The 15337-nt window shown below is 37.1% G+C and overlaps 1 protein-coding gene across 2 annotated transcripts in view; it reads right to left on the minus strand.

Moving 5' to 3' along the window:
- ADAMTS6 (ADAM metallopeptidase with thrombospondin type 1 motif 6) overlaps positions 1-15337 on the minus strand; it is a 337576-nt gene that overhangs the window by 83238 nt on the left and 239001 nt on the right. For both annotated transcript variants that reach the window (XM_030927871.1, XM_010368281.2), the window contains one exon: positions 4137-4239. In XM_030927871.1, coding sequence (XP_030783731.1) covers positions 4137-4239 — 103 coding nt within the window. The remainder of the gene's footprint in view (positions 1-4136; positions 4240-15337) is intronic.

Consider the following 15337-nt stretch of genomic DNA (forward strand, 5'->3'; position numbering starts at 1 on the left):
CAATTAAGTTAAATACAATAATACATAAAAAATAATACATCATGATTACATGGGGTTTATCCTAGGAATATAAGCTTGGTTTGAGGCTGGGCCCACTGGCTCATGCCTGTAATCCCAGCACTTTGGGAGGCTGAGATGGGTGGATTGCTTGAGCCCAGGCATTGGAGACCAGCCTGGGCAACATGACAAAACCCCATCTGTACAAAAAATACAAAAATTATCCAGGCGTGGTGGCACACACCTGCAGTCCCAGCTACTCAGGAGGCTGAGGTGGGAGGATGCTTGAGCCCAGGAGGTTGAGGCTGCAGTGTGCCGTGATCACACCACTGCACTCCAGCCTTGGCAACAGAGCAAGACCCTGTCTCAAAAAAAAAAAAAAAAAAAATCTTGGTTTGAGATTGTCAAATCTATCAGGTCACTCAGCACATTAATAGGATAAAGAATAAAAAATATAATCAGTACATGTAAAAATTATACTCTAGGCCCAATCCAGTGCATTAAGGCAAGAAAATGAAATAAAAAGCATAAAGATTTGAATAGATTGTCTCGATTTCAGGACAACATGACTGTTTATCAAAAAAATCCTGAGCATCTGTAAAACAATTAGAATATGGGAATTTAGGCTGGGTGTGTAATTTGTGTAATTCCAGCACTTTGGGAGGTCGAGGCATGTGGATCACTTGAGCCCAGGAGTTGGAGACCAACCTGGTCAACATGGCAAAACCCTGTGTCTACAAAAAGTACAACTAGCTGGACATGACAGTGTGCACCTGTAGTCTCAGCTACTCAGGGGGCTGAGGTGGAAGGATCGCTTGAGCCCAGGAGGTGGAGGTTTCAGTGAGCCAAGATTGAGCCACTGCTCTCCAGCCTGGACGACAGAAACAGACTCTGTCTCAAAAAAAAAAAAAAAAAAAGAGAAAAAAAAAGAATATGGGTATTTAGAAAGGTCACAGAATACAAAGTTAATATACAAATATCAATGGAATTTTCAAAAGTTTAATTAACAATAGTGTCAACACCATAAATTACTCAGGAATCAATTTAGTAAAGTACATGCAGGACCTTACACTTAAAAGTACAAGACATAGCTGGGAGAAATTAAAGACATAAATAAATTGAGGGACATACCATGTTCAAAAATTGTAAAATTCAATATGGTTTAATACTCAGTTATCCCTCAATTGATCTATAGATTCAACATAACACTATTCATAAGTCCAGCAGGTTTTTCTGTGGAGATTAACAATAGATGCAAAAATTTACATGAAAAAGCAAATAAGTTAGCATATTGGAAGAACGCTTATAAAAAACATCAAATGTGTTCATGACTATACAGTTACAGTAATCAAGTCAGTATGGTACTGGCACAGGATTGACAGATCAACAAAACAAAACAGAAAATCCATAAATACACTACAGATACAAATCATACCAAAAATTATTTTGAGATAGATCATAGATGTAAATGTAAGGACTAGACAATAAGGCTTTTGGAAGAAAACATAAAAAAATATTTTCTTAAGTTGAGGTAGGCAAAGAGTTCTTAGGACAAAGAACACAATGACCAGAAAGAAAAATTATTTAAAAATTGGAATTAAAAACAGAAAAATTAAAAGCTTATATGCATAAAACCACCATTTAAAAAGCAATGGGAAAGCCACAGAATGTGACAAAACATTTGTAAAACTTATAAATGACTACCACTTGAGAAGGTAAACAACCCAATTAAAAATAGGCAAAAGATTTGAATAGACAGTACAAAAGGAGATATATAATGGCCAATAAATATATGAAAACATGCTTAACATTATCATCAGAAAACAGGAAATGGAAATTTCATTGAAATACCACTCTACTCCCTCCAGAAGAAAACTGAAAAGACCAAATAATGACAAAGATGCGCAGCAAATAGAACCCTCAGACATTGTCAGGGGGAGTTAAATATGCTACAATCACTTTGGAAAAACATCTGGCAGTTTCTTTAAAAACTAAACTAAATTCACATCTAATCTACTGCCCAGCAATTCTACTCCTAAGTATTTACCCAAGTAAAATGAAAACATATGCCCACAAAATGACAGTACACAAATGTTCATAGCAGTTTACTCATAATAGCTAAAAACTAGAAACAACCCAGGTGTTCATCACAGCAGAATAGAAAAACTGGTTATTATTATGGAATACTGCTCAGCAGTAAAAAAGAATAAACTCCTTTTTTTTTTTTAAGAGAACTCCTAGACCCAAGTGATTCTCCTGCCTCAGCCTCGCAAGTAGCTGGGCTTACAGGTATCTGCCACTGCGCTTGGCTAGACTGAACCACTTCTATGTACAACAATGTAGATAGATCTCAAAAACATTAGGCTTAAAGAAGATTTACAACACGGTATTGTATACAATAGGTTCTGGAACAGGCAAAACTAAACTACGGTGAGAAAAAAAATCAGAATGATGGTTGTCTCTTAGGAGAAGTAGGGAGAGGCAACTATTGACTGCAAAGGACTATAAGGACTTTTACGGACCGAATGTTTGTGTCCCCCCAAAACCCATATGTTGAAATCCTAATCCCCAATTTGAAGATGAGGCCTTTGGAAGGTAACTAGGTCATGACAGTGGAGCCCTCCGAATGGGAGTAGTAGCCTTATAAGAAGGATCCCAGACAGCTCTTTTCCCCACTCTTTCTGCCATGTGAGGATACAATGAGAAAACAACAGTTCACAACCCAGAAGAGGGCCCTCACCAGACTCTAACCTTGCTGACACCTCGATCTCAGATTTCCAGCCTCCAGTACTGAAAAAAAAATTTATGTTTTAAGATCTCCAGTCTATGGTAACTTGTAATCACAGTCCAAATTGACTAAGGCAAAGACTAGAAGAATTGTGGAGGTAAAGTCAATGTTCTATATTGCAATAGGATTGTTAAAGTGTGTGTATTGGTCAAAAACCAGAGAAAGCATAGTTAAAATTTTGCATGTCACTGTATATAATCTTGCCTTAAGAGAAAAAAGTAAACAAATAACTGAACTGTGGATGTTACCATGCTGAAGTACTTAGAGGAAAGTACATTAATGCCTGCTATTTAAATAGAAATACATCAAAAAATAAGATGGATTAATAAATGGATAGAAGAATAGACATGTATGAAGAAAGTATAGTAAAATGTTAATGGTAGAATCTTGGTGGTAAATATAAAGTTGTCACTGTAAAATTCTTTTAATATAAGATACTGGAAAAGCAAGCAAAGAATAAACTTAAGAGTATATTACCTTTTTTTTAAATTTTGAGATGGAGTCTCACTCTGTCACCTAGGTTGGAGTGCAGTGGCGTGATCTTGGCTCTCTGCAACCTCCGCCTCCTGGGTTCAAGTAATTCTCCTGCCTTAGCTTCCCAAGTAGCTGGGTCTACTGGTGCACGCCACCACACCTAGCTACTTTTTGTATTTTTAGTAGAGATGGTGTTTTGCCATGTTGGCCAGGCTAGTCTTGAACTCCTGACCTCAGGTGATCCACCTGCCTTGGCCTCCCAAAGTGCTGGGATTACAGGCATGAGCCATTATGCCTGGCCTCCAAGAGAAATTTTCAACAAAATGTAATTTATATTTTGGGAGTGTAAAATACATCTGCTTATTGAACAATCAGTGCTTGATACATGCCCAAATTAAAGAGCAAAAATGTTTTCTAACTCTGAAAAAGAATAACAATAATCTTGGCCTTTGACTAAGCAAGGACACAGAGTTTGCTGATTTATATTCTTATAACTTGTTTTAGGGTGATAATTGCAAACATTTAAAGATTATAATGTAACTTACATATACCCCAAGGAAGCCTCAAGCAGAACTCAAAAAATACTACACGGTTTTGATATCCAGATATCCTTTCTAGGAATTTTATACCTGTTCAACATAATTAGGTTTTAAAAAATGATTTCTGATCATTTGTACTAATATATAAACCTTATTACAGGGAAAATAAACCATGAGACCTTTATAGTACTATAAGCATTTCCCTGTTTTTATTGGCAGACACTAATTTTAACTAGTATGTACGTGAATGTATGCGTGTTTTTGTTTTTATGTATTTGTATATTCTTTGATATTTGCAAAGTGCTCAAGCATGAATGCTCTGTCAGGTTATACATTACCTCCAGTATAGGGTTTCCAGTTATAATACTTTCCTCGGAAAGGCATATTGTCAAAGTCTGCACACTGTTTCTCTCGAAAATCTCGGGAACCCAAAGGGCATGGCTAAAATAAAATAAAATCATAAATGGTACCATTGTTGGAAAATACCAAAAGCAAGGGACAATGTCCCTAAAATGAACTCCATCAAATTAACTCACTACCTTATTCTGTGGCTATAACTCTGGCATTTGCTTTTCTGTTTTACAATCAGTATTCAGAGTGAAATGTGTGAGCTGTAATCTTAGCTATAGAAGATATAACTTAGGTAATTTAAACAAAGTGGTACGCTGTTTCCCTATAAATTTACAGTTGGATACATGTCATAATCCTCTTTGTAGTCCATCAGGTATCTCCTTATAAAGACACAGAAAACCTATATGAAGAAATTAAAACACAAAATCCTTTGGGGTAACAGTATTTGAGGTCCAGTTGCCATAGCTACTCCCTGATCTTTATTTTAAAAAATCAAGAAGCAGGTTTGTAACATGACATTCAGCACTATTAATTGTGGTTTGGACTCCTACTACTATGGCAATTTACTGTTTAGCCTTGACAAAAACCATATTTTAAATGAGGAATAAAGTAGGCAAAATACTAGACCTCAAGTATAAACATCATGAAATTCAAGGGATTTGGACTTATTAAGATTTACATTTAATTTATTAACATCCCAGAAAATAAAATACAAAATGGCCCAAAACATGTACATTTGTGTGAGGTATGGAGAGGGATGTTAAGAGGGTGAAAAAAGGATTATCTGTTTTTAAAAGCTGGAAATGTTCCTTCTATTCAGAAACGCTTCTGAAGTTTATTAAAGAGAAAAATCTTGCCAATCCAGCTAGCTCTAGATTCTATATACCACAGGGTCATCCTAAACTCAACCTTTAAGTTCACAAAGAATTATAAAGCTCATCGTGTTTGAGTGATATGACTTAATTTGACTTATCTTTTAAAGTTCAACAGCTGTAGTACTTAAAAACTAAAAAAATACTGATTTTGAAAGACTGAGAAAACATTCTTCTTAAATAAGGAAGAAAAGAATATGTCACTAGAGAAAATTCTGAATTGGGAATAAATGACAAGTGTGTTACACTCACACTCAGAGTTTTGAGGACTTTTTACTATCCTCCCTTAGATCTCTGTGTTTGCTTTATATAGTTTTCTGAGGACAGTACATTGCAAATGGTCACTCTGAAGCATATGCAGTAATAATAGACCACAATGTGCAAATATTTGCATGGTCATCATTGCTTCCTATATACTACAGTTCAATTTTCACCACATCAAGTCCAAAGCCTCCGATTCTGAAAATAGTGGCAACAGGTCCACACTCTGTTATGAGCCCTGCATTTTAAAGTGTTTTCAGCACATTAAAATATGACATTCCAATGCCAAATCTAGTGATTAATATTGTCAAATTACCTTCTTGCTTGCCTTTAAAAAAAAAAAAAAGGAAAAATATTTACCATAGGCTAAAAGGTGTATCAGGCTAGAAGGATATGGTTTCAGGGTCTTTTGTTTCCTGGTCTGCTAATCTTTGGATCTTCAGAGTGCTCTCGGTTAAAGGAATCCTTTACTTTTCAAGTGATTTTTAGTGAATCCCACACAAGGACTAAAGTTGTTAGTGCGTTTTGTCATGCAGCAAGACTACTTTTAAAAGCAAATAACGATTTCAAAAACAAACAATTTGAACTCTAGCTATAAGTTTTCATGCAGCACTTAAGTATTTGTAAAGCACCAATCACCTAAAGTTCATCCAAGCATGACTTTCAACTTTGTTGGAGAAACAAGACACAAATGAAAAAACGACCATGAAAAAAGAACCATCTTGAGCAATACATAAAGTATATGACAGCATGTTACAGATTGTCTGTATGTGCTGGATACAAGTGAAATATAAATGTGTCCTATGATTAGCTAGGGATATATCAGTTAAGAAAAAAATCTTGAGCATGTACCGAAGTATTACCGAAATTGTTCTGGTTAAGAAAGAAAAAGGACTTGTCAGGGAGTGGGAGACTATTAAGAATGAAGCCAAGAAAAGCCATGGGAATAGGAAGGAAAAGGTCACATATTGGGAATGGTTGGAAAAGGGCCAACCTAGATGAAAGAGATGAACTATATAGAGGCATAAGAGGAAATGATGTTTCACATGTATAAGCACTGGTACATTAAAAAGACCTTGAATTAAGAAACTAAGACATCATGAGGGCCGTTCGCTTAAAGGCAAACAAAACAAAAATGCAATATTTTAGTATCTTCTAACAATTCTCCTAAATAGAAGAAAAGTAAAATGTCCAATATGAGGATATTACTATTTAATGAAGCACTTGATAACGTTTCATGACATTTTTGATCTACTTTTTTCCTGTGATAACCACTCTCAGGGTGAGCATAATAAAAAGATTAACAATAACAATAGCGAGCTAGTATTTACTAAGTACTTATTATGTGGCATACTGTTCCAGGATCTTTAGATATATTATCTATATACTCCTTCTCAACACTCTTTTGAGGTAGTTATAATTAATAATCCCATTTTACAACGAAGTAAACTGGGATACAAAAAGGTTGCTTAGTAATAGTTTCAGGGTACAAGGATACTTTCACCATAAGTGTGGGAGTCTCCTCTGGACACTCTCCAAATGCTACAATAATAGCATTACAGGTTGTAGCTTCCCTAAAATGTATAAAAACCTAATAGGAACAATTTGGGTTCTAGACTTGGCCCTGTCATTAACCAGATGCAAGGTTCTTATCTTTCCATATTACTTTTTTTTCTCATTTGTAAAATAAGATGGATAAAAGCAAGAGTTTTGAAGTAAGGCAGACCTGGATTATTTCTAACTTGGTCATTTATTTAATTCATGCCCTTGAGCAACTTACTTGTCTAAGCCTCATCTACAAACTGGGGGTAATACTAGTATTTACCTCCTAGGCAACATATTCACACAAACTGTTTAGCTCTGTACCTGGCCTAAGGTAGCACTTAATAATCATTAGCAGCTATGCAGGGGTCCTTACACTCATTCCTTACACTTCTGCTCTGCTCTGTATTTTAGGGGAACAAACCCTGAAAGCTCCATTTTCCAGGCTTTTTTGTCAGCTGACTTACGGTTGGGTTCAGGTAATGGGAGGCACTAGTTGGAGAAGCCAGAGTATTTTTCTCCTTTCCTCTGTGCCTTGGGCAGTATCTCAGCAGAAGAAGAATCTTTTTTGTAGCTCCACCTTCAGGTAACAGTTCCATCCTCCCTACCCTTCTATCCTATGATTCCAGCTTCTGCTGTGTGATTCTAACCTCTGGACTCTGACAAAACTACCTCCTACATATCTTCCTGGAAGAAACTAGTCAGACTCTCATCATCCATGTAATCAATTTCCTGCATTAAATTCCCTCTATTTTAATATTCAGACTGGTCTATTATGTTATAGTTAAATCTTAATTGATACAACAGTTATCATCATCATCATCATCATCATGAAAGACTTGGAAAACTGAATAAGATAGGTTACCACACAATATTTTTTCACTTTAGGGCAGAAGTTGTCAAACTTTTACTGTAAAGGTCCACACAGCAAATATTTTAGGCTTTGCAGGCCATGTGTCTCTGTTGCAACTACTCAACTGTGCATTACAGTGTGAGAGAAGCCATAGACAATATGTAAACAAATGGCCATGGCTGTGTTCCAATAAAAATACTTTAAAAAGAGTTAACCAATACAATTTGGCCTAAGAGGTACAATTTGTCAACCCCTGGTGTAGGGTGTTAACATAACATAGCTATATCTGTTTGGCAGCATTTCACAGAAGAACTCAACTCAACTATTAATTTCTCAGTCAATATAGAATCATACCTTGTAAGAACTCATGTTAGAAGTGATATAATCTAATTTGCATAAGATGCTTGGATTTCCTCTATAATTATCCCCAAAGTGGTCATACAATCTATATAAATATTTACAGAAAAAAAGACCAAACACTTTTCAAACGGCTGCAATTATTAGCAGGTTCTTCCTTACTTTCAGTCAAAACCTGCCTTCCTATAACCCAATTATCTTTCTCTTTTCTTCTGGATCCACACTGAACAAATCTTACCCTAAAGTGAAAGGTATCTGGACCTTGATGGCTTTCCTAGGGGCACATCATAACTTATCGTGAGTCCTCTTAAAACAAGGCAGCAAGACCGGGCCTTAAGTATCTTTCTTTTCATTTTAGCAAGTATTTATAAAATGCTTAATACAATCTAGGCTGCAGGGTTACAGAAAAACAAAACCCAAACAGATTAGAGTTCTGGTTTTATGGAGTTTACTCTAGTTGGAGATGAGAAAGAAGAAAAATAAAGCAAGATAAGGAGATTGACAGTGAGGTGGGAGGGAAGTTATTTTAAATACTATGATCAGAGAAATCCTCTCTGATAAGGTGGCATTCAAGCGGAGAGTGAAAAGAAACTGAAGGAATGATTTATGTATATATCCGTGAAAAGAATCTTCCAGAACACAGTAAATCCAAAGGCCCTGAGGCAGGAGTGTATTCAGGGTGTTCACAGAATAGTATAGAGAATGGAAAGGTTTCAGGGAATTGAAGTAGACTTGGGGACTTGATTCCATGCCATTGTTTCTAGAATACATCAGCCAGTATTCTGCTTTCCTGATTTCATTCCATCAGGGAATGCTCTGAATTTACGTTGATTAAAAATAGGCTCAGTTGCAGTTATATACGCTGGTTTGAAAAAATGAGAGCGAAAGAGGATTTCCTTAAGGAAAAATTACATAAAATACATTTTTGTTTTGTTTAGGAATAGTAGAGAGTTTAAAGAATAATGGTATTTAAATTACTTAAGGATAATAAATGCTGACACTATGCAGAAACCATAACAGAAAGCAGTGGGCATAAGCAACAGATAATTAAAGTAAAAGCCTGACAGATTTTCAGCCTTCTAGTGCTAACACTCATCAAGGATCTTCTCCTTTAAAAAACAAACGAGTAGGGCCCCACATAAATCTGGAGAGCAAAGCCGCAGGTCTCAGCATCTTTAGATCTTAGTATTTTCAAAGAAATAAATTAATATTAGCATCTTTATCACCACTCTCTTCCCCAGAGATCTGTATAAGTTAACAACAGTCTTCCAACTATTTTGTTTAGAAGTTTCTCCTTCTGAGTAAACTTAATACTTTGTATTGGTAGATAAATCTTAAAAAAAAAGAATAATTCATTGAGGCCTAAAAGTTGCTACAGAAAGAAATCTAGCTTCTGCTTACAAACTTTTCAGTGGCATTTCTATTACTGGGGTTCTAATCCTGGTTTTGTCCCAAAGAATAGGGTGACATTGGCAAGTCCCCAATCCTTTTTGAGCCTTCTTTTTTTCATTTGCAAAATATACTCCCAAAACTCTTACCTCCAAGAGAAATACACATCAAAATATCTTGCAAATGAGGAAAATTCTAAAAATGATGTATATTTTCTTACTGGTAACATGATGAGAGAGCCAAGAATGAAAATGCCTTTGTCCCTTTCCCTTTCCTTTCCTCTCCTCTTCTAAAGGAAGATATGCAGGTTGGAAAGACACAATGACTCCTATGGCCTCAGGGAAAATTGCAAACTGAGCAAAACTGACCTTCTGTTCTTCTGCTTCCTTTCTCTACTCCTTTCCCACCTTCTGCTTCTTCCTTTTTGCTTTCATATCAAATTCACTCTTACATCATCCCTATTACACAACATCAACCTTCAACACTTCCAAAATTTCATTTTGATTTTCCTCTACAGGAAAACAACATATTCTTAGCAGATTGCACCCTGTTTGTTGAGGGAGTTTAAAATCCAACCCCTGCCCTGCTTAGCAAGTCATGCACTTGACAAGGGCCTGTGAAGGGATACATTTTTATGTGTTTACCCAGGTGGGCATCTTTTTAGAAATTACACAAAGGTACCATACGTGCTAACAAAAGCCTTGCTTCTATACCCTCTTTTAAAAGTTGCAAACAAATTTCCTGATTCCCTAGTTATCATATACCACTGATAAAGTAACTCATTCTAGGGCATTCAAATAAAGTTAAATTTAGTGGTCAATGCCTGTAGTGAAGCATCTCAACCTCAGTTTTTATTCAACTTTCTTCTCTTTTTTCTCCCAAATAGTTTCTGATTTTTTTCACTATACATTTACTTTTAAATCAAAAGAAAACAAAAGGCAGATAACCCACATTGTCCAGACAAACTTGAATCCAGTGTCATGCTTGATACCATAATCTTTTACGCAGGTTTTAAAAATTAAAGTTACTTGTGTATGCCTTGAATAGTCTGAATTTAATTAAAATGCCATCTACCTATAGCAAAACTCTTTCCCTGAGCTTATAAACACATTAAATAACATGTCAGGCATAATAGCTCATTCCTGTAATCCCAGCACTTTGAGAAGCCAAGGCAGGGTGGATCACTCAAGTTCGGGAGTTTGAGAACAGCCTGGGCAACATAGCAAAACTCATCTCTACAAAAAATACAAAAATTAGTCGGGTGTGGTGGTGCATGCCTGTAGTCCCAGCTACTTGGGAGGCTGAGGTGGGAGGATTGCTTGAGCCTGGGTAGCAGAGCTTGCAGTGAGTCCAGATCATACCGTTGCACTCCAGCCTGGGCAACAGAGCCTGACCCTGTCTCCAAAAAAAGGTTAAGAAACAAACTTTTACTTTGCAATTTTTAAAAGTATTTTAAAGCACAAAATAAACAAACAAGCTCTATTTTGTGCTTAAAACCTAGTCCTTATTTCTCAAAACATAATACACACCATAAAATTCATATTAACTTAAGAAAGATTACCAAGATATTGTTCCTGTTTTTTGCCATGTGTGTTGTGTGTGTGTGTGTGTGTGTGTGTGTGTGTGTGTATGTTACAGGTAGTTAGATAGGCATGAACAGGGCAGGAAAGGGCTCTCCCCCACCCACTAGGAATATCATGTGAGTTTGGCAATTATCATATTGCCTCTCTAAAGGTGATAAATTGGCAGCTGGCACCAGGGAGAGGCCATTTCCTGATGGTCCACACCTGTTGCACTAAAGTGTTAATTGAATGCAAGTGCCAGGGAGAAGCAACTTCCTGGGCATGCACATTAAGAGACAAAATGGTGGGTCACTCCACCAGAAAAGGGAAGAAAAGCTTCAGATGGGCATGCGTACAACTTCCTAAACACACTGGGAATGCTCACCTCCCAAGGGCAGGAGGGTACTGCATATGTGGGCAGCCCACCCTAAGGGAAGAATCATGAGAAAGGGGCCAGGCTATTAAGTTCTAAGATGAAGGTTAAACACTGCACTTGACTTCGATGCCCACTTGAGTCTCTTCCAAGCATCCTTTCCTTTCCTTTCTTTCCTGTTCTAAAGCCTTTTAAATAAACTTCTACTCCAGCTCTGAAACTTGCCTCGGTGTCTTTTTCTGCCTTACGCCCCTCAGTTGTATTCTTTCTTCTGAGCAGGCAAGAATTGAGGTTGCTGCAGACCTGTAGTGATTTGCCACTGGTAACTCGGATACCTTCTACCAGTAAAATATATAAAGTACGTTTATAAGAATAAAGTGGTTGACACATACTTGTTTTCTAATTATAGTTTAAGACATGATTATAACACTGTTTGTCAATGGATCAACTCTGTACCCTGTCTTCACTTACCCTGCAACTCTCCCTGAGGGCAAGATGTGTAGTTTCAGAATGTTCTCAGCTATCTGGTTCTCAGCTATCTAGTGAGGTTAGACCGGAAGACAATGTCTAAGGTGACCCAATTCTTTCAGAGAAGCTTACCTTGCCACACCCACCCTCCAAGGGCTTCATCTCTTTTAAGAGCACTAGATTAGAAATTTCACGCTTTACTGGATCTCTTTCACAGCACTAGCCAGTTGCTAAGCTTTAGTTTCCTCTTTTTAAAAATACTGGTCTTTCCAAAGACCAAAGATTTGAAGATTTGATGAGGTATTGAATACCAATTAGGTACTAGAAATAGCACTAGATGTTTTATGTATGTTACTTCTTTTAATTGTCAAACAACTCTGCAAGTTTCATAGAGCCTATTTATATAGGAGTCAACTGAAATTTAGAGAGGTTAGGTGATTTGCCAAGGTCAAATAGCAACATGTGTGACATTCACACCCAAGTCAATTTAACTTCCAACTGCATGCTTTTATTTTCACCACAATCCTACTTCCAAATATATAATTTTCCTGTCTGCCACAACCAAAGCAAAAACAGTATTTAATGATCTTAAGCAATGCATTGAAAAGGAAAAAAATTGCTGAATAATATACTCCTCTAGCAGAGCTGACTGAGAACACACCCAAGTACTACATACCCTATACTTACATCTTAGAACAGACCACAGATGACCTGGAAAACCCTTTTCCTCCGTACATTTTTTACAGCTTTTACGCATAAAGAAGGGAAATCAAATATTTAAGATGCAAGAATAATGTGCCTTTCCATCTGAGCCAAAGCGGAGCTTATATGCTTCACCAGAAGTTCTATCATAATCATATTATCAAGTAAACACCAAATCACAAATAATATAGAATAAGAAAAATGCAAAGATCATTTTGGTTTTGGAAAACAACTAAGCACCAGAAAACTCCTTTTAGAAATTTGGGAAAGTCCTTTTCATAGTAGCTAATATTTCTTCTTTAGGCTTTGATATAAAATTTGGTTTATAACCTTTATATAGTCATATTTTTGCTCTTTACAAAAGGTAAGTTTTCTAGTATTCACAACAGTAACCTTTAAATTCTGCTACTTAAAATAGTTAATAATATGTACATCAATTTTTATCCTCTTAGAACATTCTGCATGATAGTTTCAAGTCATTTGAATGAAAAATTGTTCAGAAAAACCGAAATGCCTGATTAGTAGTCAGTGTTCTTTATGCCAGTAAAAAGAAGATTCCATATACATAATAATCAAAAGTCTACTTTTGAGGAGCTCCTAAGCAAACATTTTTCAGAAGATTGAGCACAGATCTGGGCTCTTCACTTTTCATAACGGCTTTGCCAGAAAATCATGTTAGTTTCTACCTTTGCATATTTATAAAATCTGTCAGGACCTAATCAATCATTTATCTCTATGTGCAAAAACGAGAACTGTGTCCTCAACCAATGAACTCTCAAGCATTATGACTTCTATAAAATTCTGCCTTCCAAACCCAGGTTCCACAAGGCCATGTCTATTAGATTAGCTCATGATACCAAAAACTCTGTTGTAGTTCCTGGCTTAATAGAAGGATCAAATTTTATCCATTTCTCCTATATGTCTTTAATAAATGCTCCTGGTTTCTCAGCAGCTTCAAGATGAAAAGTATATTAATTTGTTCCTGCTGCAGCTATTGTCTTTACCTGTTATTCCATCCTGGAGACCATTATGTGTATATCAAAGAAAGGGTCCTTGTGTAGCTGCTTTTGAAGACTTTCTAGGGCGACAAACGGTGATACAGGAAACAAACTGCCCATCCAACACATCCTGATGCAACTAATCAGCCTCAGAGTCTAGTAACTGAATACCTTTGGCATCTAGGCTGGTTATGTCATTGTTGAGAGTGGGCAGGCCAATTTTACAGCTTGACATCCTTTTCTGTTCTATTCTTAAATTCTTAGAATGAAAGTTTTGTCTTCATAAGTTGCTTCTTCTATCTCTGTGGATCTTTTCTTTGACATCGGGTTAAGAGGGATAGGCGTTAATAGGAACACTGTTCCCTTTCCACCAAAGAGCTCTCTTCTCTTCTTACCATTTCTGTATCTTTTAAATGTTTGGGGTAGAAATTAAATCAGCATTAGAAAGAAACTGCAGAGGCTGGGCGCGGTGGATCACGCCTGTAATCCCAGCACTTTGGGAGGCCGAGGCGGGTGGATCACGAGGTCAGGAGATCGAGACCATCCTGGCTAACACGGTGAAACCCCGTCTCTACTAAAAATACAAAAAATTAGCCGGGCGCGGTGGCGGGCGCCTGTAGTCCCAGCTACTCGGGAGGCTGAGGCAGAAGAATGGTGTGAACCTGGGAGGCGGAGCTTGTAGTGAGCTGAGATCGCGTCACTGCACTCCAGCCTGGGTGACAAAGCGAAACTCCGTCAAAAAAAAAAAAAAAAGAAAAAAGAAAGAAACTGCAGATATATTGTTTTTGAGCTTGCTACTTTTTTAGACTACTTGCCCTATGTTGACTCTAGGTTCTAATTTCTCCTCTAACCTAAGCAAAGAGAGTCCTATGAGCCTTGTATGTTTCAATCTGACTCACCAGTGTAGGGCTCCACATAGGAGGAATATCAAAGCTTCAAAATAATAAAGTATTCCTTTTCGGTTGTGGATATATGTCCTTTTGTCATTACCACAAGACATTATGAATCTTAGAACTGATAAAGTTTGTCTCTCTACTTGGGTTACTAGGAATCTCGGAGCAAAATTTGTGACCCATTTTTTTTTTTTTTTTTGAGATGGAGTTTCGTTGTTGCCCAGGCTGGAGTGCAGTGGCATGATCTCGGTTCACTGCAACCTCTGCCTCCTGGGTTCACGCCATTCTCCTGCCTCAGTCTCCCGAGTAGCTGGGATTACAGGCTCCCACAACCAAGCCCGGCTAATTTTTTGTATTTTTAGTAGAGATGGGGTCTCACCATCTTGGCCAGGCTGGACTTGAACTCCTGACCTGGTGATTCACCTGCCTTGGCCTCCCAAATGCTGGGATTACAGGCGTGAGCCATTGCGCCCGGCCAATTTTATATGTATGTTAAATTATATATATTTATATTATTTTCCTTTTCCTCTGATCTTCTAATGTATTTTTTTTTTTTAGTTTTTATTTTAATGTGCTATAAGCTAACAACTCTAATCAGAGTTACAACTAATAACAATTATTATTATTATATGTAAAACCATGAGAACCATGCAGTAAACCATAGTACCAACTACTCAACCACAGAAATGAGAGGATCAAGACTACTATATTACATGGGCTATGTAGAATGGGTTGCAAGGTCCTAAAAGGAATTCAGGTAAAATCTATCAAACACAGTTGAACCAGCCTAATATTACTTACTGTAGCCTCAACCTCCCAGGCTCAGGTGATCCTCCCATTTCAGCCTCCCAAGTAGCTGGGACTACAGGTATGCACCATCATGCCCAGCTAATTTCTGTACTTTTTGTAGAGATGGGC

This window comes from Rhinopithecus roxellana, chromosome 3 (genome assembly GCF_007565055.1).
Source record: "Rhinopithecus roxellana isolate Shanxi Qingling chromosome 3, ASM756505v1, whole genome shotgun sequence".
Taxonomy (NCBI): domain Eukaryota; kingdom Metazoa; phylum Chordata; class Mammalia; order Primates; family Cercopithecidae; genus Rhinopithecus; species Rhinopithecus roxellana.